The sequence below is a fragment of the Hipposideros armiger genome, unplaced genomic scaffold, assembly GCF_001890085.2.
Source record: "Hipposideros armiger isolate ML-2016 unplaced genomic scaffold, ASM189008v1 scaffold_860, whole genome shotgun sequence".
In the NCBI taxonomy this organism is placed as follows: domain Eukaryota; kingdom Metazoa; phylum Chordata; class Mammalia; order Chiroptera; family Hipposideridae; genus Hipposideros; species Hipposideros armiger.
The window spans coordinates 640,257-663,578 of record NW_017732210.1 but is presented as its reverse complement, the minus strand read 5'-3'; the positions used below and the strand labels follow the sequence as shown (position 1 = coordinate 663,578).

Sequence of the window (23,322 nt, the reverse complement as noted above, 5' to 3'; positions counted from 1 at the left end):
TTTGCAAAGATAAGTGTTCATTAATATTTAACACTGCTAACCTTGACCAAGGGGAAGCTACTATTTAAAACATTCATTAATTTTTTCCTAAGTATGAGAAAACAGGCATCTTCACTTATTGCCCTAAACATGAGAATTGAGGATACTAAAATTAAGTAAGCTACCTAACCATAAAACAATTGCTTTTCTGCATTCAATCAGATCCTAAGAAATTGGTCACACAAATCACATTAGCCTTTTAAATTATAACAGTGCCGGTTATATTTAAAATGAATGTAATACTTAGAGATCATTCGATCTAGAGAGAGGTACTTTATTCTCACCTCCTCTGCAATGCATTCACCTAAGACTGAGTCCATCCACCAACCATTGCAAACAAATTTAGTTTAAATTTAATTTTCCAAGCCTTTTTTTTCCCCTTAAAAACTTTTGAATACATTAACCAGTAATAATTCCCAAATTGATATACTACAAACATCTTGGTCTTTCTTTTCACTTAATTGGAAAGCCAAATCTCTGAAACAAACAAAAACTTTTTAAAGTTTCCTCAGTAAAACGGGAAGATAAGAAACACTGCAGAAAACCTGGATCCATCCTTTCTGAAAGCTTTCTACACTTATTGATGCATTCTATCAATTCATGTTTATTCAGTGTCTGTATCTGTAGCTTAAGAACTGCCCAAGATAATTTTAGAAAAAAACAATATTGTGCATTCTTAGGGCTGCAGTATGAAACCTCATTTGATTTCATCTACGTAACAGATTTTATAAATGTAGTGGTAAAGAATCATTCAAAGACCAAAAGAGAAAAAAAGGAGCATTAAAATTACATTACATTAACAAAAAGGAAATTAAGAAAACAATTCCATTTACAGTAGCAACGATAAGAATAAATACTTAGGAGTAAATATCACTGAGGTGAAAGGCTTGTACACTGAAAACTACCAAACGCAGCTGAAATTCAAGAAGACACAAATAAATGGAAACACATCCTGTGTTCCTGGACTGAAAGACTTAATATTGTTAAGGTGTCCATACTACTCAAAGCAATCTTCAGATTCATCACAACACCCATCAAAATCCCAATGTCATTTTTTACAAAAATAGAAAAATTAACCCTAAAATTCATATGGAATCTCAAGATACTCAGAATAACAAACACAATTTTGAAAAAGATGGAAAAAAACATTGGAGGACTCACACTTGAGTTCAAAACAATATTATAAAGCTACATAATTAAATCAGCATGGTATTGGCATAAAGACAAAAAGACCAATGGAACAGAGAGCCCAGAAATAAACTCTCGTGTATATGGTCAAATGATCTTCGACAAGAGTGCTAAAACCACACAATGGGGAAAGGACAATGTCTTCAACAAATGATACTGGGAAAATTGGATATCCACATGAAAAAGAATGAAACTGCACACTTATCTTAAACCACATACAAAAATTAATTCAAAATGGATTAAAGACATAGGCATAAGACCTAAAACTATAAAATTTCTAGAAGAAAACAGAGAAAAAGCTTCATGACAGCAGACTTGGCAATGATCTCTTGGATATGACACCAAAAGCACAGGCAATAAAAGCAAAAATAGACAAATAGAACTACATAAACCTAAAAACTTCTGTGCTTCAAAAATAAAATCATGTTATCAAAGAAAGCAATATTCTAGAAAGTAGACATGTTTTCTTTTCAAGTTATATGCATTATGACAATTATGCAACAGAAAGTAAGTAATACAGGATCAATGAACCATAAAACAGGTATTCAAATACAATAGTAAATCAGCATTTCTATTTCATGGTTTCCTGTAAGTTGTAAAAACTAAGTCAGGTAGAGCTACTCTTGGAATTTTTAAACATTCAAAAGCTAAATATATTATTTCATCTTGAAAACAGGGAGAACCACACTAAAGAGTCCTAAAAAGATATAATGAGGGTGATTGTATGTCCTAGTTTGCCTATACAGTGCTGGTTTAACCCTACTATCTGAGCCTAATCACTAATTTCACTCTAAAATATCCCAGTTTGGACAATAAATTACTTGGCCAATATAAATATGAGAAATGACATATTTTCATCAAAGAATGCATACCATTTTCCCCCCAAGCAAATAATGCTAGAAACCTGATCAGGACATATCTACTCCTGGGCAGACCTTACAAGTATCACAAGCTCAAATCTCCATAAGGGGTAAATAGATTACTCACAAATAAATGAAGTCCAGATAACAGGGCAGGGTGGAGAATATCAGCCTATCTAAAACATTCAAATTCACTGCTGGAGTATTCCATCAAAACACAAATGGATGCCAGTTTGCAATCTCTTACACAAACCCTGAGTTGATAGGTGAAAGACAAATGTCAAAATATCTCTGGCTTGCCCATTAACCTTATCGTTACCATGGAGGATACCATGTTTTCCCACCCACTCACTGTGCAGGATTTCTTCTATCAGAATCCAAACAACCTACCAGCCTCCCTATCTCATTTCCTTCTGAACATTCCTCTAACCAGCTTGCTTTCTAGAGAAAGAGTAATATGTTAAACTAAAAGTTTTAATATTAAACTTAAAAATACTGGGAACACCAGTTTCTACTTTATTTATACCTGGTGGGTTGGCTGGTTGATTGGTTTAAAAAAATATATACGTCATCAAAAATAAAGCAAGTCTGTGAAACTGTCATGTCAAGAGGAACCTAAGGAGAAATGATGACTAAATGTAATGTGGTATCCTGGATGGGATCCTGGAACACAAAAAGGACATTAGGAAAAAACTAAGGAAATGTGAATAACCTAAGGCCTTCAATTAATAATAATGTTACCAGTATACATTAATTGCAAAATATGCACCATGCTTAGATGTTAACATTATGAACTAGGTGTGGGGAATATAAGAACTCTCAGTATTTTTATAATTTTTCAGTCAATCTAAAACTGTTCTAAAATAAAAAGTTTATTTAAAGAGTACATACGTACAACTCACAGATGCACACACACAATATATATATATGTATGATGATTGGTATGTGTGTGCCTGTGTAATAGGAATGTGTATATTTATTTGCATGAAAATATTAATCATTTCCAACATTTAAATGAGGCGATTTCACATAAAAATGCAGTATGCATCCTTTCTTAGGACAAAAAAGGGGGGAGGGGATGAAGGTAAACATTTGGCAACAATGGCTCTGTATTGTCCTATGGTAATAATCAGCTGATCCGTTGCCTCCTTTAAAAATGGGGCATCCACTTAATTTGTCAAAGTCCTACTACCTCCTATCTTATCCACCTAGCCAGCTTCAACTATTTACAATTACAATGACCCACCTGGATTTTACAATTCAAATCCTGTACTAATTACTAGCTCTGATTAAATTTCAAAAGAAATATGGTAGCTCAAACCAATGAAAGCAGCTTTTACCTACCATCTATTATGTCCAGTGACACCAAACAACAGATACTAATATCTTCATTTTAAACTTACTATTGAACACAAATAAACTCTCTTCCCCAAATACATTTGATGTTCTTACCCTTAACCTGGTTTGAAATGAGTTTAAAAAAATACCTAGGAGATTTTTGAAATATCTCCCAGGACAAATTTGAGTCATTATGAAAGGAAGAAAAGAGCAGCAGTTAGAAATCTTTAGCACACATACCAAACAGAAAAATGTTAGAAGTCCCATACATTTTGACTGCTATGCATTCCTAAGTATGATCAGTCAAAATAAATGATCAATTCTCAATTATCCATGCTGACGGAAAAAACAGCATCAATTATCCCAAAATTTTTGCAATGCAGCTCTCAAGTACAGAGAGCACTCACTCCCTGATTCACGACACCTCTGAACCCAAAGGGAGCAAGCTGAGACTCTGAGAGAAGAGGGTGGGAACAGTGGTCTGTGGGGATGGTCTCTGTCCTATCTGACTGCATTTGGTAAATTTGTGGGTCAGAACTCCCTTTGGGACTCAAAATATTCCCATACTACCTTTATTACATATTATAAATTGCAAACTTCTTTTAAGTTTATGGTAATCAACACAGAAAGAAGAAAAAAAGCCACTACACAACTGAAGGAAAAAAAATGTATTATGGAAGAAAATATTATTGACTCTATACAATTTCTTGATTTACAAAATAATCACAATTTCACCATCAACAAACTGAGAAGAATTTTCATAGAGCTCAAGAGAAACTAATTAGCTGTTAGTATTTATACTTTGTGGACATCTACAAGACCAAATAGAGGTAAACAATGACCAGCAATGACTTGTCAGTGGGCACTAGTATTTTTCAATATTGCCATAACGAACCCAACGTGAAAGAGAGTTTACAGTTTGTTCTAAACAGTGTGTGTGTGTGTGTGTGTGAGGGGGGGGCGGGGCGGGGGGACACAGGGGGAGACGTAGATGTGAAAAGAAATATGGGCAAAGAAAGATGGGTAAGGGGACTAAAAAATTATTGATTCTCTCTGCATTTCAAAGTCTTAAAATTAATCCTAATCTTTTTTAGAGTAGGTCTACAGAGATTTTATTTAAGCTCAAATGTATTATACTTTATTATTATATTTGTTGCATATTTTATTTGTCAAGTCATTAAACTTCACTGCTCTATTTGAGTCATTCTGTCATACAGACTATTATAATTGGTTATATCCAAGTTTTATTTATAAAGAAAAGAGGATTTTAATCTAGGACAATTTGAGCAACATAATAAATAACAGTAATGGATTATAAACTATAAAGTAAAATATCCATGAAACCATAAGGATATAAATAACCAATTAGAACCAGAATTGAATAAAAAAGAAATAAATGGGCAAGGAGGAAAGTTCTTCCTTACAGCCGAATTCTAACTGGTAAGAGTAAAAGGAACGGTAGACATTTTTAAAAAAATGTTTGTCTATTTGTCCAATGCCATAGAAATAATTAAGGCAAAAAAATCATTAATGGATGCTAAAATCAAGTATAAAAATAAGATGTTTACATATTCACAAACTATCTCCACACAAAATACATATTAATATTAATTAAGAAGAAAATAGTAACTTTATAGTTGAGACACCTGGCAAACACCACCTTAATAAGTGATCAGGGGTTAATCACTTAGTGATGAGGAGTTAGCCTCATCACCAGACATGTCAACATCATGTGCCTCCTGACAGGATGCACTGAGAAGGGCACATCATGGTATTCTTGTCAAACAGTATCACCTGCAATCATAACCAAACTCCCAGCAAGTAATTTGTGGACATCAACAATCTGATTCTAAAGTTTACAGGAAGAAGGAAAAGAACCAGAACAGCCAACACAACATTAAAGAACAAAGTTGAAGGACTGGTGCTACCCAACTTCAAGACTTACTATAAAGGTACAGTAATTGAGACAAGTGTGCTACTGCTGAAAGCAATAGACAAAAAAATCAAAGGAACAACACAGAAAGCCTAAAAATAGACCCCATATCGTCAATTGATCTTTAGCAAAGGCAACACAGTAAAGATAATCTCTTAAATGATGCTGGAACAATTGAACATTCAAATGCAAAACAATAAATAAATCTAGAAACAGATTTTACACTCTTCACAAAAATTAACTCAAAATGGATCACAGACCTAAATGTAAACTGCAAAAGTATACAACTCCTAGAATATTACACAGAAAAAAAATCTAGATATCCATGGGCTTGACAATGACTTTTTATATGGGACCCCAAAGGCATAGCGAAAGACGTAACTGATAAATTGACTTTAATATTAAAAACTTCTGCTCTGTAAAAGACATTGTCAAGAGACTGAAAAGACAAGCCACAGACTGGGAGAAAATATTTGCAAAAGATTTATCTGATAAAGGATTGTTAGCCAAAATATACAAAGAACTCTTAAAACTCAACCATAAGAAAACAAATAATTCCATTTAAAAATGGGCCAAAGACCTTAACAGACACCTCAGCAAAGCAGCTATGCAGGTGGCAAGTAAACACATGAAAAGATGCTTTACACCATATGTCATTAGGGAAATGCAAATTAAAACAGTGAGCTACCACTACACATCTATTAGATGGCTAAAATCCAGAACACTGACAACACCAAATGCTGGTGAGGGCGTGGAGCAACAGGAACTCTCATTCATTGCTAGTGGGAATAAAAAATGATACAGCTACTTTTATCAGTTTTACCAAATTAAACATACTCAACATGTGATCCAGCAATTATGTTCCTTAGTGTTTATCCAAAGGAGTTGAACACTTATGTTCATACAAAAACCTGGACACAATGTTAACAGAAGTTTTATTCATAATTGCCAAAACTTGGAAGCAACCAGTATGTCCGTCAGTAGGTGAATGCATAAATAAATCGTGCTATGTCCAGACAACGGACTATTATTCAGCACTAAAAAGAAATGAACCATAAAGCTATGAAAAGACATGGAAGCAACTTAAATGCACATTATTAAGTAAAAGAAGGCAATCTGGAAAGGCCACATACTGTATGTTTCAAACTATACGACATTCTGGAAAAGGCAAAACTATGGAGACAGTAGAAAGATCAGTGGTTGCCAGGAATTGGAGGAGAGGATTGATAAATAGGCAGAGCACAGAGGATTTTTAATGCAAACTACTCTATATGATACTATGAGTTCTGACAATGAAGTTCACGAACTTGTTGCAATGATGTTGCTAACCGTTTTTTGCTATAAGAGGGATTATTCATTATGAACTTGTACCAAGTTTACTATTTCGAAGTGCTGAAAACTCTGCGTGAAGAAGTTAGATGACCTGAGCTTTCCGCCAACTTTTCATCAACAATTCATGCTCTTGCATCACGACAATGCACCAGCTCACACAGCACTGTCTGTGAAGGAGTTTTTAGCTACTAAACAAATAACTGATTTGGAACACCCTCCCTACTCACCTGATCTGGCCCCCAATGACTTCTTTCTTTACCCAAGGATAAAGGAATATTGAAAAGAAGACATTTTGATGACATTCAGGACATCAAAGGTAACAGGACGACAGCTCTGATGGCCATTCCAGAGAAAGAGTTCCAAAATTGCTTTGAAGGATGGACTGACTAGGTGCTGGCATTGGTGCATAGCTTCCCAAGGGGAGTACTTCGATGGTGACTGTAGTGATATTCAGCAATGAGGTATATAGCACTTTTTCTAGGATGAGTTTGCAAACTTAACTGTCAGACCTCGTATAATGAAGGATGCATGTCATTATAAATTTGTCCAACCCACAGAATGTACAATACATACAGTGAACCCTAATATAAGCTATGGACTCTGGGTAATAATGACATACCCATATAGGTTCATCAATTATGACAAACAGACCATCTGGTCGGGGATACTGTATAGAGACTATGCATGTGTGGGGACACGGAGTATATGGGAAATCTCTGTACCTTCCTCTCATTTTTGTTGTAAACCTGAAAACTGCTCTAAAAAAACCAAAAATACTTAAAAGAAAAATGCATCACCTGAGTTTAATCATGAGAAAATAACAGACAAATTCAAACATTCTACAAACTAACCAGCCATTTTTCAAAGTCATCAGGGTCCAGAAAGATAAAGAAAGACTGAGAAACCAGTCCAGATTGGAGGAAACTATAGAAGAGTAACAACTACATGCAATATGGAATCCTAGGTTGAATCCTGGACCAGAAAAAGGTTATTAGTAGGACAATTGGTGAAATCTGGATAAACTCTGTAGATTAAGCACTGAAAAGTATTAATTTCCTGGATTTGATCATTGTACTAGGGTTATGTAAAATAACATTTGGAGAAGCTGGGTGAAAGTTTTAGGAAACTTTAAAAGTCATATTATTTAAAATGAAAAGGTAAACTTAAAAATAAATAAAGAGTACAGGCTTAGGAATAAATGCCACCAGGTAAACAGATAAACTAAACCAGGGCCAGGATTAGCAATCTTTTACTACAAAAAGCAGAACAGAAAATAGTTTATTAGGCTTTATGGGCTAAACAAACAGTCTTTGTGGCCAGTACTCATTTCTGCCATCTTAGCACAAAAGCAGCCATAGATAGTAACTAAAATATCAAGCATGGCTGTGTTTCAATAAAAGCAGGAGGGGTCAGATTTAGCCTGTAGGCTGTATTTTGCCGAACTTTCAACTAAACAAAGAAATTTTTATCTTAAAGATGATATAGTTTGACACAATATTATAAATAAAAATTTCCTTTCTTAAATATAATCAAACATTTTCTAGGCTTATCAAATGAAATAAAAATTTCATTTGTTATTATATACTATTTGCAGAATTTTTTATCAATTGTGTGCATAGGACCATTCAGAAGAGATACACAATACTTGAATAAAGACCAGAGCTATGTTTTCTATTAATAGTTCTAGCACAGAATGAGCTAACGGATGCACCAAACTAAATGGCCTTCCTCTGACCTCAAAATAAACTCAGTTCAGCATAAAAACAAAAAAGTAAAGAAAGTAAGCATTTTGGAACCTCAATTTTTAAATCTAACTTCACCTAAAAAATTAAGTGCCAAAACAAAGAAATATGTTTAAAACCTTCCCCTTATATATTTAAACAATTTAAATTGCTTCTAGTTATATTTCTCTGATTAGCCTTGGAATATATGCTAACTTGACTGATTTGGCATTATCGAATCATTGAGTAGCTTCAGAAAATCTGTCGATTCAAGAATCAATGTACAAAATGAGTAAAATCATCTGGCTTGGAATTTGTTTGACAGCATATCAACTTTAGGTAAAAACAGAAGAGGAGTTGAGTGTCTAGTTTAAGTTATACATTTTACAAATAATTTAAAAAGTAAAAATAAGGTACAAACTTCCCATTATAGTATACATAAATAAGTCATGGGAATATAATGTACAGCATGGTTGGCTATAGTTTATAACACTGAATTGCATATTTGAAGGTTGCTAAGAGTAGATCTTAAAAGTCCTCATCACAAGTAAAATATTTTTTTTAAACTATATGCTGACACATGTTAACTAGACTTATTGTGGAGATCATTTCATAATATATACAGGCATACGTCACATTATTGCACATTGCTTTATTGCATTTCACAGATATTTCATTTTTTACAAATTGAGGGTGTGTGGCAACCCTGTCACACAAGTCGATGGACATGATTTTTCCAGTAGCATTTGTTCATTGTATGTCTCCATCACATCTTAGTAATTCTCACAATATTTCAAACTTTTTCGTTATGATTGTATTTGTTATGGTGATCTGTGGTCAGTGACCTTTGATATTCCTACTGTAACTGTTTTGGGGCACCACAAACTGCATGCATATAAAGACAGTGAATTTAATAAAAAAAATCTGTGGGTTCTGACTGCTTCACAGACCAGCCGTTCCCCGGTATCTATCCCGCTCCTCAGGCCTCCTTATTCCCTGAGACACAATATCGAAATTAGGCCAATTAAAAACCCTACAATGGCCTCCAAGTGATCAAGTGAAAGGAAGAGTCACATGTCTCTCACTTTAAATCACAAGCTACAAATGATTAAGCTTAATGAGGTAGGCATGTAGAAAGCCAAACTAGAAAGTTAGGCTTCTTGTACCAAAAAATTAGCCATATTGTGGATGCAAAGTCAAAGTTCATGAAGGAAATCAAAAGTGCTACTACAGTGAACACACAAATGATAAGAAAGAAAAACAGCCTTATTGCTGATACGAAAAAAGTTTTAGTGGTCTGGATAGAAGATCAAACCAGCCAAAATATTCCTTTAAGCCAAAGCCAAATCCAGAAAAAGGCACTAACTCTCTTCAACGCTATGAAGGTTGAGAGAGATGAGAAAGCTGCAGAAGGAAAGTTTGAAGTTAGCAGAGGTTGGTTCACGAGGTTTAAGGAAAGAGGCTGCCTCCATAACATAAAAGTGCAAGGTGAAACAGCAAGTGCTGATGTAGAAGCTGCTCGTTATCCAGAAGGTCTAAGGTAATTAATGAAGGTGGTTACACTAACCAACAGATTTTCAATGTAGACAAAACAGCCTTCCTTATATTGGGAGGAGATGCCATCTAGGACTTTCATAGCTAAAGAAGAGAGACATCACGGGCCAGCCGAGTGGCGCGTTGGTTAAGAGTTGGCTTAGGACACCAGCTCTGAGCAGCAGGGCCCTGGTTCGGATCCCACATGAGGGCCAGTGACACTGCGCCCTCTACAACTAAGATGGTGAACAACAGCTCAACCTGGAGCTGGGCTGCCGTGAATTGCCGGCAACGGTGTAGGCCGCAGTGGGGTGACAGTGGGCTGCCATGAGCTACCGTGAGTGGCTGGCAGCCAAGTGTGAGCAGCCGGCAGCTGCTGTGAGCTGCCATGAGCCACCATGAGCGGCCATCCAATGGCCGACAAGTGACTGCCTCACCCGGGAAGAACGCAATGATAATACCAACATGGGCCAATGAAGCGACGTCCTCCACAACTAGACTGAAGAACAAAAGGACAGCAACTTGTCTGTTCCCCCCCCCATTCCGCAAAAAAAACTCAAAAAAAAAAAAAAAAAAAAGAAGACAGGTGCAAATATGAGTAATTTAAAAAAGAAAGAAAGAAAGAGACATCAACGCCTGGCATCAAAGGACAGGCTGACTCTCTTGTTAGGGGCTAATTCAGCTGGTGACTTCAAGTTGAAACCAATGCCCATTTACCATTCCAAAAAGCTAGGGCCATTAAAGAATTAGGCAAAATCTAACTCTACCTGTGCTCTACAAATGGGACAATAAAACCTGGATGACAGCACATTTGTTTACAGTATGGTTTACTGAATGTTTTCAGTCTACTGTTGAGACCTACTGCTCAGAAAAAAAGGTTACTTTCAAAATATTACTGCTCACTGACAATGCAAGAACTCTGCTGGAGATATACAATAACATTTGTGTTGTTTTCATGCTTGCTACCACAACAATCCATTCTGCAGCCAATGGATCAATGAGGAATTTTGACTTTCAAGTCTTATTATTTAAGAAATATATTTCATAAGGCAACAGCTGCCATAGATAAAAATTCCTCTGATGGATCTGGGCAAAATAAATTGAAAACCTTCTGGAAATTAACCACTGTAGATGCCATTAAGAACTGTGAGGGCTGACCGAGCGCGCACGATGGTTAAAGAGCTGGCTTGGGACACCAGAGGGCCCCGGTTTGGATCCCACATATGAGGGCCAGTAACACTGCCCTCTACAGCTAAGATGCTGAACAACAGCTCAACCTGGAGCTGGGCTGCCATGAGTCGCCAGCAACGGCGTAGGCTGCAGCCCCTGCTGCAGTGGATTGCCATGAGCTACCGTGTGTAGCCGGCAGCCAGCAGCCAGCGTGAGCAGCCAGCAGCTGCTGTGAGCGGCCGTCCAGAAGCCGGCAACTGATCTGCCTCGCCCGGGAAGAGCGCAATGATGGTGCCAGTTTGGGCAGTGAAGCAATGTCCTCCACAACTAGAATGAAGAACAAAAGGATAGCAACTTGTCTATTCCCCTTCCCCCAATTCCCCAATAAAAACCTTAAAAAAAAAAAAAAAAAAAAGAACAACTGTGATTCACAGGAAGAGGTCAAAACATCAACATTAACAGGAGTCTGGAAGAAGTTGATTCCAACCCTCATGGATGACACTGAAGAGCTCAAGATTTCAGCAGAGGAAGGAACTGCAGATGTGGTGCAATCAGCAAGAGGACAAGAATTAGAAGTGAAGCCTGAAGATGCTATGAAGGTTACTGGCCTGAAGGTGCTGTGAAGATTATTGAAATGACAACAAAGGATTGAGAATTTTATATAAACTTAGTTGATAAAGGAGTGGCATGGTTTGAGAGGATTGACTCCAACTTGGAAAAAGTTCTACTGTGAATAAAATGCTATCAAACAGCATCCCATGCTGCAGAGAAATAGCTGGTAAAAAGAAGAGTCAATTAATGTGTTAAACTTCATTTTTGTCTTATTTTAAGAAATTACCACAGCCACCCAAACCTCAGCAACCATCACCCTGATCAGTCAGCAACCATCAACACTGAGACAAGACATTCCACCAACAAAAAGATTATGACACTGGGGCTGGCCAAGTGGCTCAGCTGGTTAAAAGCTCGAGCTCTAAGCAACAGGATCGCCGGTTCAATTCCCACATGGGCCAGTGAGCTGCGCCCAAGCTGAGATGCCGCTGAGCTGCCAACAGGTGGCAGGGTGGCTCAGCTGGTGAAGAGCACGTGCTCCTAACAACAAGGTTGCTGGTTCAACTCCTGCATGGGATGATGGGCTAAGCCCACCCGCTACTAAGATTGAACAAGGCACCTTGAGCTGAGCTACCCTGAGCTGCCAACGGGAGGCCGGATGTCTCACTGGTTAGAGCATACGCTCTTAGCAACAAAGTTTCCAGTTCGACTCCCACATGGGATGGTGGGCTACGCCTACTCGCAACTAAGACTGAACACGGCACCTTGAGCTGAACGTCCTGAGTGGCCGTGAGCTGCCGAGGGCGGCCATATGGCCACTGGACTTGGAACTGAGCTAGCTGCACCCTCCACAACTAAGACTGAATGACAACTTAGCTGTTCCCCTTCCCCAATAAAATCTTAAAAAAAAAAAATATATTATGACACTAAAGGTTCAGATGATGGTCTGCAGTTATTAGCAATATAGTACTTTTAATTAAACTACATACATTTTTTTAGACATAATGCTATTGAACATTTAACAAACTACAATATAGTGTAAACATAACTTTTACATGCACTGGGAAACCAAAAAATTCATGTGACTCATTTTTTTGCGATATTCACTTTAATGCAGTAGTCTGGAACTGAACCCTCAATATCTCCGAGGTATGCCTACACAAATATTGAATGATTATGTTGTACACCTGAAGTTATATGTCAACTATACCTCAATTTTTTTAAAAAAGCAAAAATAACTATTAAAGGCTGTAAGGTTTAGTTACATAAATTTCAAACCTCATTAAATTAATTCGGAAAGAACTATCTGATTTGGATACCAGAAAGAAAGGGTATTTTTTTTAACCCAAGAATTAGTCACAAAACCAAAGGTGGTATCTCCAAAATTTTTAAAAGACATAAATGACACGATAAATAACATTATATAAACTCATGTGAACATTATACATTTTTAAAAGGTCAAGAATGTGGTTTAATTGTAATTAGCCTGTGTGGGTTATTTTTATTATGGTGGCTCACCATGAGCAACATGAGCTCCTGTTCAGAGTTCAGGCGAGTTTCCTCATTCCATCACTAGATGATATTAAAAATGAGCACTCATAGTGAGAACACTCACAGAGCAACAGCCCAGAACAACGGATGCTATCATCTGGCCACAACTTACCCCAGGGTGTTGCCTGCCAGCCTGCCCAGAGTCTCAGAACCTGAGAGAAACCACGGGGAGTCGCTAGTCCTACCAGGCCTTGACGTCCTCCCTGCCCCGGAGTTGCTGTTCAACTTTGACCTGGGAAAAAATAAAAGGTAGAACAATACATAACAGTCCCAAATTGCCTAGCAACAAGCCTGGATTTCCAGGCCTCATACTCTGGGACTTTCTCTGATAAAATACCAGCCTAAGTATCTCTGATTAATCCTACTAAAAAGTATATTTTACATCAAAGGAAGAGCAAACCTAACAACTTGTAGCCTCGTAACAATTGGGGTTCTTTGCTGGTTGAAACTATTTTCATGGTTTAACTACAGATGAATTGTTCTTTAGATTTTTAAAAGTAATCATGCTTTCCTTAGAAGCAGTCAATTGAAACTCATCATATATTATCTGAAAATCTTTTTTTTTTATGCCATCATTTATAAAGACCCAAAATTTTAAAACCCTGTCATTTTCAAATTGAGTTTCTTGATTTGGAAATATTAACAAGGAAAAGAAATGTGATCTAACAAGTGATTTCAACCAAAGAGAAAATCTGACTTGGGACCTACCAAATACATAGCATTCTGGTAATCTATTCTGTTAAATGATCAACTCTTCTGCTAATCTTGCTGCGAGAATATTTTTCCTATATATCACTGCTTGTATAAAAATTAAAATTAAACTACAAAGTAACCATTTCACTCTATTTTAAGAGTCTTATTTTCTGCAATGTCTTGTTTTTTTTAAACTTGAGGGTTACCAAAGTCAAAACACTGATTTAAAATAATACCTTTTCATAGCTAAATATTAAATAGAAAGGACATAATGTCTTACCCATCATTATTATCGGGTTTACCCAATTCCAATCTGTCTGGCTGTACTGAAAAACCAATCCTGCAAACTCTACCATCCTAAAAGCAAAAAAAGTAAAAGAAATTTAAGAAGTAAAAATATGTATTAAAATTTGGATTTATTCAACAAACAGATTATGTACCTATCACTGTCAATTCAGAAGACAACAAATAAGATCCCTTCCAAAAGGTGCTCACGCCTGAGTTGGGGAATTATATTTTACATACATTATAAAAAACAAAAACAGTAAAAATAACTTAAAACATCTCAGTGTAACAGAATTCAAAGTAAGGAAATAACTGGATATCAGGAACATCTCCATTCTGTTACCAATTAGTTTCAAGCTCTAGTAAATCAGTTACGCTTTCTCTGGGCCAGAGAATTTACACAATAGGGAAATGGAACTGGGTGGTCTCTGAAATAATTCCTGTAAGAAACTGCTGTTTTCCATGGTTAAAAGGAACTTAATGATGCACAGTTGTATTTTAACTGGTTATATTCATTTCTCTATCTTAAGAGTAAACAATTTACCTCAAGAAGAAACGCAGCATGATTTGGTCCCACCACACACTGTTTAATAGTAGCCTGTTCCAACACATTCAAAGGGGGATGGCTGGTGAATAAAAAAAATTTTGTAAGTAAAATTACTTTTTAACCGGTAAATATATCTTAAGGTTGTTTTTGTATCCAATTAAAAAAAGATAGCTGGCAAAACCTATTTTAAAAAATAAATATTTACATATTTTAAAGGAATAATTGAAAATTAATTATGATATCCCAGTCATTATGGCTCTTTGGTACACCAATTTTTTTAAAAACTGGTATGAAAAGAAACTGTAATTCAAATGAACCAAACGCATAAATAGTTTAATAGTTAGATTAAAATATTCCTAATAGCTGCTGCCTATATACAAGTTCTTTTTCCTAATAAAGGAAAATCATTCTTTTCAGGAAATTTAAAATATCTTACAACTCTTACCTGTTTAAATTATATTTGTTCAGTTTCTCTGAAACTTCCCGTAACCTTTAAAAACAAAACAAAACATGACTAAACCAAATGTACAAGTCCTTTGTAAACAAAACAGTTCTGATAGGTTACTTGTACCATTGTTTTGGTGATTTCTAACAGGTATACCAAAATTTGCTATGGCAAGAATTTTTTTAATATTGTCTTTGATTTCTGTCACACCAAAAATCACAAGTAGACTCTGCAATTCCTTCCTTCACCACCCCACTAGTAACGTCAATAATATCATTAACCCCATTTTACAGATGAGGAAACTGAAGCTTCTAGAGTTGGTATAACAGAAAGTGGAAGGAGAACTGGTACTTGTACCAATGCCCAATGTAAAGCCAATTTTTAAATACTGTGCTATGTATGTCAAAAGAGGCTCTTGAATGTACATGTATATCATGAAATACATGGGAAGCACAAATCTATTAAGAATTTAATATAATGAGGTAGGAAAAGCCCCAAAATCTTAAGGCATAGTCTCAAGTTATCAAGAGCCTTGTGACACAAAATTGTACAAATTAAAACCTTAATATCCATATCTACAAGTTTAACACCTCCCATTTTTAAAGAGTACTGAATATTCTTAGAAAAATCTCAAAGGGCTACATTAAAAAATATTAACTCATTATCTACTATGATTTCGCTGTCTCTCTCAAAGAAACATTCTTGAATTAATATAAAAAATTGTTAATACCCATTTAAACATTTGTCAACCTAAGTCATTTTATAATGTAAAGATATAATCAAATGTAGAGATTTTAAGAGTTTGATTCTATGAAGTTACCAAAACAACTGCCTGGTCTTTCCAACATTTTCAGAAATAATTCTCGTAATAATAAACTGAGAATTTTAGAAAGCAATGGGAAAAAATTAAAACAGTAAATCAGTAGGAAAGTCCATAAATTTTGCTCTCTAAAAAGTGACAAAAAGGGCTGGTCAAGTGGCGCGTTGGTTAAGAGCTGGCTTGGGACGCCAAAGGGCCCCGGTTCGGATCCCACGTGAGGGCCAGTGACACTGCCCTCTACAGCTAAGATGCTGAATAACAGCTCAAACTGGAGCTGGGCTGCCGTGAGTCGCCAGCGACAGCATAGGCTGTAGTCCCTGCTGCAGCAGGGTTGCCATGGGCTACTGTGTGTAGCCAGCAGCCAGCATGAGCGGCCAGCAGCCGCAGTGAGCAGCGGTCCAGAAGCCGGCGACTGATCTGCCTCACCCGGAAAGAGCACAACGATGGTGCCAATTTGGGCCAGTGAAGCAACGTCCTCCACAACTAGACTGAAGAACAAAAGGACAGCAACTTGTCTGCTCCCCTTCCCCCAATTCCCCAGCACTGTTCCCATCCCCCAAATCCCCAATAAAAATCTTTTTAAAAAAAAGTGACAAAAAGACACGAAATCAAATTTCAACATTTGTACTAACATATAAAAGTGGAATACTCAAACATAAGTCACACCTTAAAGTCAATGTAGGGTTAAAGAGCTGCCACAAGTCATATCTATACACAAATAATCTAATTATTTCAATAAGAGTCTAATAGAAGTTGTCCCTCAATTTGACTTTATCTTGGGTAGTTTTATCCTCTGTACAGTGTGCTAAGAGCATCTTTCAAACACTAAAATACATCCAGGAACTGTCCAATACCAAATTATATCCTTAAGCAAGAATAACTTTCAAGTGATGCCATAATTTCTCTCCCCAAAAGTAGATACTCACTGGTGACTTTATTCTCACTCCCAAAGAATAGCATCTTATTCATGTGTGACTTGGCTCCCAATAAAACACTTTTTGTGTGTGTGGTATAGTGTTACATCTATTTTCATTATCAAAAACATGTTTTCATGGGTCCTAGAACGTCAGGCTTTTTCACCAAACCCCAATGTCCTCATTTACAAGGTAGATTTCTGTGTCCCAAGACAAGAGAAAACACCATAAGAGTAATGCACTGTGGAGCTCATGAGCTCTGAGAGACGGCTGACTGAAAAACAGGGAGAAAGGAAACTCGAAAGCTCCATTCTGGGCAATAGCAACGGCCTTCAGGAGCTTTCACTCCCCTCTGCCCACATTTACTGTAAGTAATTTACAAAACTTTTCACCCGACTGGAGCCAGGATATGAGAAACGGCTAAGAAAGGTTTTACTTCCCAAAACCATAGTAGTGACACTTTTAGAGGGTACTTATTCACTGGCTTACAACTAAACCCGTTCATTTCCACTCCTTTTTTTCTTAGCTCAATACTGTTTCTTGAGTTTTCACAAAGTATACATCATGCAGGAGGTGGGGGGAGATAAAATATGTCAGTCTTCTCAAAGCTGGACAATAACTGAGATTAAGAATTAAATGCTCATTTCATGGTTCCAAATGTCGCTGGCCGAGTGGCTCAATTGGTTAAGAGCTTGCTCAAGAGTGTGAGCTCTGAGCAACAGTGGTTCAATTCCTGGCCTGAGCTGAGCTGCCGTAGAACAGGTGGTAGGATGGCTCAGCTAAAAAAAAAAAAAAAGCAAAGCTGGGCTATGGTTCCAAATGTCATTCCAGGTAGATATATTTATAAAAGTAAAATAGGCTTTGAGGATATCAAAATGCTAGAAAACATTTAATAACTCAAGAACTCAGCAAGTTTCAGGATACTATGGGGATAGAGTAAATAGTTACTGCCACCAATTAAATTTTCTAATCTTAAAAATCATGGTAGACTCCTAATCACATGTGAAATGTACATCCATCTGTATTGGAAGCAATGCCCCCTGGATAACAAATAATCTGGGGATTACTCCCAGCTCATCTACTACTAACTGGGCTCATTTAAACCCATTAGGTCTCAAGTTCTCACCTATGTGAGGAAAGACCAATAGTCATCTCTGGTTCTTTTCAGTCATGAAATTCTAATGAATGTATGAAAAGCAAATGTCTCAGTGGAGGATGTATCGGCAATGTTTTTATGAAAATAGCACTTACTAATAATTGTGATATCCAATTTCATCTTACCCATCTGAAATGCTCATATACAAATTGATTTTACATAGATACTTAGAATGTTTCTCCAAATATTACATTTTTTACTTTTCTTAAATTCAATTCCCTAAAGTTTATACAAAATGTTACCATTCTTCCAAATCTCAAGACAGTTATCATGACTAAAATGGCCACCTACACATTGGTTTACATTGATCCCAGATAACAGTGACAAAGAAACCCTCAAGCAAAAAAAGTAAACTGTAAAATGAGTATTTCGTTCTCTTTTGCAATTCTCAGCAGACATGCAAATCACAGAATCACTGCAGGCCAATCATCACATTTATGAGTATTTAAATTTACTAAATTACCAAATGTCTCAATGTCTCTACATAATTATTAGGCCTGTCTACTTTAAGGGTCTTCCTCCAAAACTTTACAATGCTTAAAGTTACTATGTTTCCTCTCATAGCCCATTAACAAAATTTCCCTCATTTTTAAAATAAAAGAAAAACCACCTTAGAGCTCACCAAATTCCATTTCAGAATAAATTTTTCCACATAGTTGTGATGGAAAACAATTTTAAGAGTACAGTATAACATTATAAAATAACCTCATAACTCAGTATTTAATCTCAGTCAGAGACAAAGAGGAAAAAGCCTTCGTGAGGTGGCTATAACACAATAGATAGGTTAGCTATCAACTTCTGACAATCCTTAGTACTCCTACACCAAAGATTTATTCTATATTCTGATTCAATAATCTATTTTATTCCTTTAAATTTATAGACATTTTACAGATCTGGAGGCTGGAAATTTTTTTTAAAGCACTAAGGGTAAGGTAACAGCAAACTGATGTTAATAGAGAGACAAGAAATCAAAGTATAACAGTACTTGCTGGAAGCTAACATAGTTCATTGAAATCCCTTATAGTTTGTCTCATTTCCCTCAAATTTAACATTATTAATTTCAAAAATAATTCATCTTCACACTGATACTACTTAAGTGGCAATTACACTCCGTGCAGGTTCTTCAATTTTATAATTCCTTACCTACTTCCTTCCCGTCACATAACACACCTGCATGTTCAGACATAAGCCACCATCCCCCGCCACCATCCCCCCACCACCCCAAGTTGAATTAAACCTGATGAATTTCTAGCTGAATTTCTAAAACTAAACAATTTAGGTATATTTATTTAGATCCCTAAAAGTCTTCTTCAGGAGAGAAAGATATTCCTAATATCCCATGTTCTACAAAATGATAGCTTTCATATATCTGGAATTGTAAGACAAGGTACACCACCCATGTTCATGTTTATCAGCAATCACCTCAATGGTGCAAAGTGGCAGAGTCTGCCACCAGTACATTTCCTCCAGTCTCACTCCTAGTTATTTCAGGTCCTGCTCAAATACGATCTCCTCCATGAACTTCTCCTGGTAACCCTCACTTTCTCCCTACAGAGATCTACAGCTTCTGTCTCATATAGGACCTCCATTGTCTACTTTACCTTCTAGTCAACCTTCTAGTCATTTGTGTTTCTATCTGAACTGGCTTCAGACTCTAAGCAAAGACTATAAAACTTACCAAGTCTTTCCCCACTCTTCCACTTCTTTAACATACCGTTCCAACAGTGAAAAATGTACAATAATACTGGTATATACAATCCATTAAAGCAGAAAAAAAAAAAGGTTCCTGATCTTAATCTCAACAAAACTAACTCCCCAGGTCTTCCACCTCAAATTAAAGTTTAGAACAAGCAAGAGAAGTATGAATAGTCAGATTACTTTTAGGATAGTTGCCCATATAACTCTTATAAGCAGACCAGTTGACATAGAGAAAATATTTAATAACTCACCATTTATCATATTAGCAAACTGCCTTTAAACTGACCTCACTCTAATCTCCAGATATCCATCACAGAATAAAACTTTTACATATTCATATAATTTTAATTTGCAGTAAAAGCTTAGTAATCCATACAAAGAACAGCCAACAGTGAGTAAAGGTTACCTACACTAAATCATAGATTCTTGCAGAAAATGTCTTGAAGCTCACCCCTTCTCATCCATTCAGAGAAGGAAGGTATTGCCAAAACACGAATGAATGCAGTACATTAAAAAATCTGTGCCTGAGGGCCGGCCGAGTGGCTCAGTTGGTTAAGAGCTCGCTCAAGAGTTTGAGCTCTGAGCAACAGCGGTTCAAGTCCAGCCCGAGCTGAGCAGCCGCTGAGCTGCCAACAGGTAGCAGGATGGCTCAGCTAAAAAAAAAAAAAAAAAAAAAAAAAATCTGTGCCTGAATATTTTCTTGTAGAAAAAGAAATACTATAGGAATATTTACTGCATTTCTCCATAAGCAAACCCTCTAAATCCTAAAGCCTAAAACTCACTAAGCAATAAAATTGCACACTTTTTTATTTTTTTTGGGGGGGGGACTACAATGTTACCAGAAGATGGCAGAGATAGGGGTCAAACCCACCTATAACCATAGAACATGGTCTTTCCACTATCTCATCATGCAGCTTCCTAAGTACAAGCAGCCAGTCCTTAACTTTCACATTGTCCTTTTACACAACTATCGCACCACACTATCTATACACACTGCTATCTCTGAACTGCTTCTTTGCATGTCAACTATTCACATTATCACTGATATCAATAAATTAAATCTATCACATGGTGAACCCACCTGCCAGCTGCTGTAACTGGGGGGAAAGGCTGTGCTGCAGGCAAAGTTGCAGAGGGCATTTTTGAGATGGCCAATTACTTGTACCAGCATCAGCTACCGTATTCAGTCCAGCCCAGAGGACATCCAATCCCAAATCCCTTTTTACACAGTCCTGAGCAAGCCAATGGCAAACCACCTAAGGCATGCTCATAGGGGAGCTCTTTTAGGGGGTCTTGGGTGTAAGATGGAGGGGGTCAATTGAGTCTTCTCCTCATGCTGCACTGTGAATTTTTGGTGTGTGCGAAAGGGACAAACACTTTCCCTAATCCACCCACTTTGTGTTGTGACTTAAATATTAGGAGCTACCTTGACAGATAGGGCTGAGGCTGGCAGGGAAGAGCCTGGACAGATTAGGGCTGCCTTGGCCCAAGCAAGAAGCACTAGCACATTAGGGACTATTCATCTCTGTGATTATGAAACACTCACTGTAGGGCTGAAATTTCACTTCAAGAAGTCTATTTCAGATACATTTTTTGAAATCCATTTTGTAGTGTTTCTATAGTATCTGAATTTAACCCTGATTGTGGGTTCCCCAACTTTGGGATTTCATGAAGCAGTAAATGGGAATGGGAGTAGGTGATAATGAGAGAAACAATGTAGTTATTTTGACCACACACATACAGAAAAAAAGCACTATGCCTCGTTTTCATACCAAAAATGTAAGAAGGCCATAATCTTAGAATATAAATAAATTTAGCTATATTAAAATCTCCCTATTTTATCCTTTATTTTTTTCATGTCACAGCCGATCACAGAAAACTTCCAAGGTAACATTAAGGAAGAAAGGAATAAGATTATTGTAATGGCCAAATAGGAACTAAAAATATTAACAGAAACAAAAGATTTTTAGGCTTCAAGAAAGAAAAGACTAAGTTTATTTCTTTGTATCTCCTATAGGAAATACAAAGTAAATAAAAAAGTAAATCAGAATTTCTGGATGTGTATTTTTCACTTCCTCAAGTATTCTTTAAGTCTTCTCAACAGCCTCCCTTCCCAAACCCTCATAATGTGCTTTAATGACTCTCAAACTTTTTGATCTTAGGATGCTTCACATCTAAAAAATTATTTAGGACCCCCCCCCCAAAAGCCTTTTTCGTGTGGGTTACATCCACTGGTATTTATAATATTAAATAAAAACAAAGAAAAATTTTGAATGTTTATTTTAAAAAATAAAATCATTACATATTTACACAAATTACCTTATGAAAACTAACCACTTCCCAAAAAATACTTACGATGGAAACTGTTTTACATTTTTGCAAACCTCTTTATTATCAGGCTTAATATAAAATAAATTCTCAGATGTGCTTCTGCATTCAATATGCCACAATGTATTGTTTTGGTTGAAGTATATGAAGAAAAGCTGGCTTTATGAGATAAAGTGTTGAAAAAGAAAGGACTATTTCAATACCCTTTTCAGATTGTTGTAGATATTCTTCTTTAATATTACACCAAAACTCAACAAAGTGATAGTTTCTTAAAAGGCTGGGAACAATGTGGAATCTAAAACCTATCAATAAACTTTTAAAAAAATCTTTAGCTCAGGCCAGCCAAGTGGCGCGTTAGTTAGGAGTTTGCTTGGGACGCTAGCTCTGAGCAGCAGGGCCCCGGTTTGGATCCCACATGAGAGCCAGTGACGCTGCTACAGCTAAGATGCTGAACAACAGCTCGACCTGGAGCTGGGCTGCCTGGAGCTGGGCTGCCGTGAGTTGCTGGCGACAGCATAGGCTGCAGTGGGCTCCCGTAAGCTACTGTGAGTGGCGGGCAGCCAGTATGAGTGGCGAGCAGCCACCGTGAGCTGCTGTGAGCCGCCATGAGCAGCCATCCAATGGCCGGCGAGTGACTGCCTCACCCAGGAAGAGCGCAATGATCACAATACCAACATGAGCGAGTGAAGCAGAATCCTCCACAACTAGACTGAAGAACAAAAGGATAGCAACTTGTCTGTTCCCTTCCCCCAATTCCCCAATAAAATCTTAAAAAAAAAAATCTTTTGCCCATGCATGAGTCTATAACAGAATGCATTGGTCATTTGGAAAATACTGGTTTACTGACTTATACAGACCTTCCAAACAGACATCTGTTCAACTTACTATCAATTTAGAGGTCAAACTCACAGTAATAGATATAAATTTCCCAAAATTCTAATTTTTGCTTGAAAGCTCAATTTTATCACTGGCAACAAATAGTTTCAGTTGTTTTCCTTGAAGTAACAGACTCACTTTGTTCATTTTCAAGAAAATATCTGTCAAATATCCAAGGTCTGAATAACCACCGCTTTTCAGTTACTCCTTCAAATAAAAATGATATTCCATGAAGAAAATAGCTACCGTATTTGCCGGCGTATAAGACGATTTTTTGGCCCTGAAAAATATGCCTCCAAGTGTGGGGTCGTCTTATACGCCAGGTACACTTCAGATAGACTGC

At 36.8% G+C, this 23,322-nt stretch overlaps 1 protein-coding gene across 6 annotated transcripts in view; it reads right to left on the bottom strand.

Annotated features, from left to right (window-relative positions):
- The window catches only part of UBR5 (ubiquitin protein ligase E3 component n-recognin 5), a 131,622-nt gene that overhangs the window by 77,222 nt on the left and 31,078 nt on the right, over positions 1-23,322 (bottom strand). For all 6 annotated transcript variants that reach the window (XM_019629549.1, XM_019629548.1, XM_019629554.1 and 3 more), the window contains exons 2-5: positions 15,188-15,232; positions 14,740-14,821; positions 14,191-14,267; positions 13,330-13,449 (exon numbers count right to left, since the gene is read on the bottom strand). In XM_019629549.1, the coding sequence (XP_019485094.1) occupies positions 13,330-13,449; positions 14,191-14,267; positions 14,740-14,821; positions 15,188-15,232 (324 nt within the window). The remainder of the gene's footprint in view (positions 1-13,329; positions 13,450-14,190; positions 14,268-14,739; positions 14,822-15,187; positions 15,233-23,322) is intronic.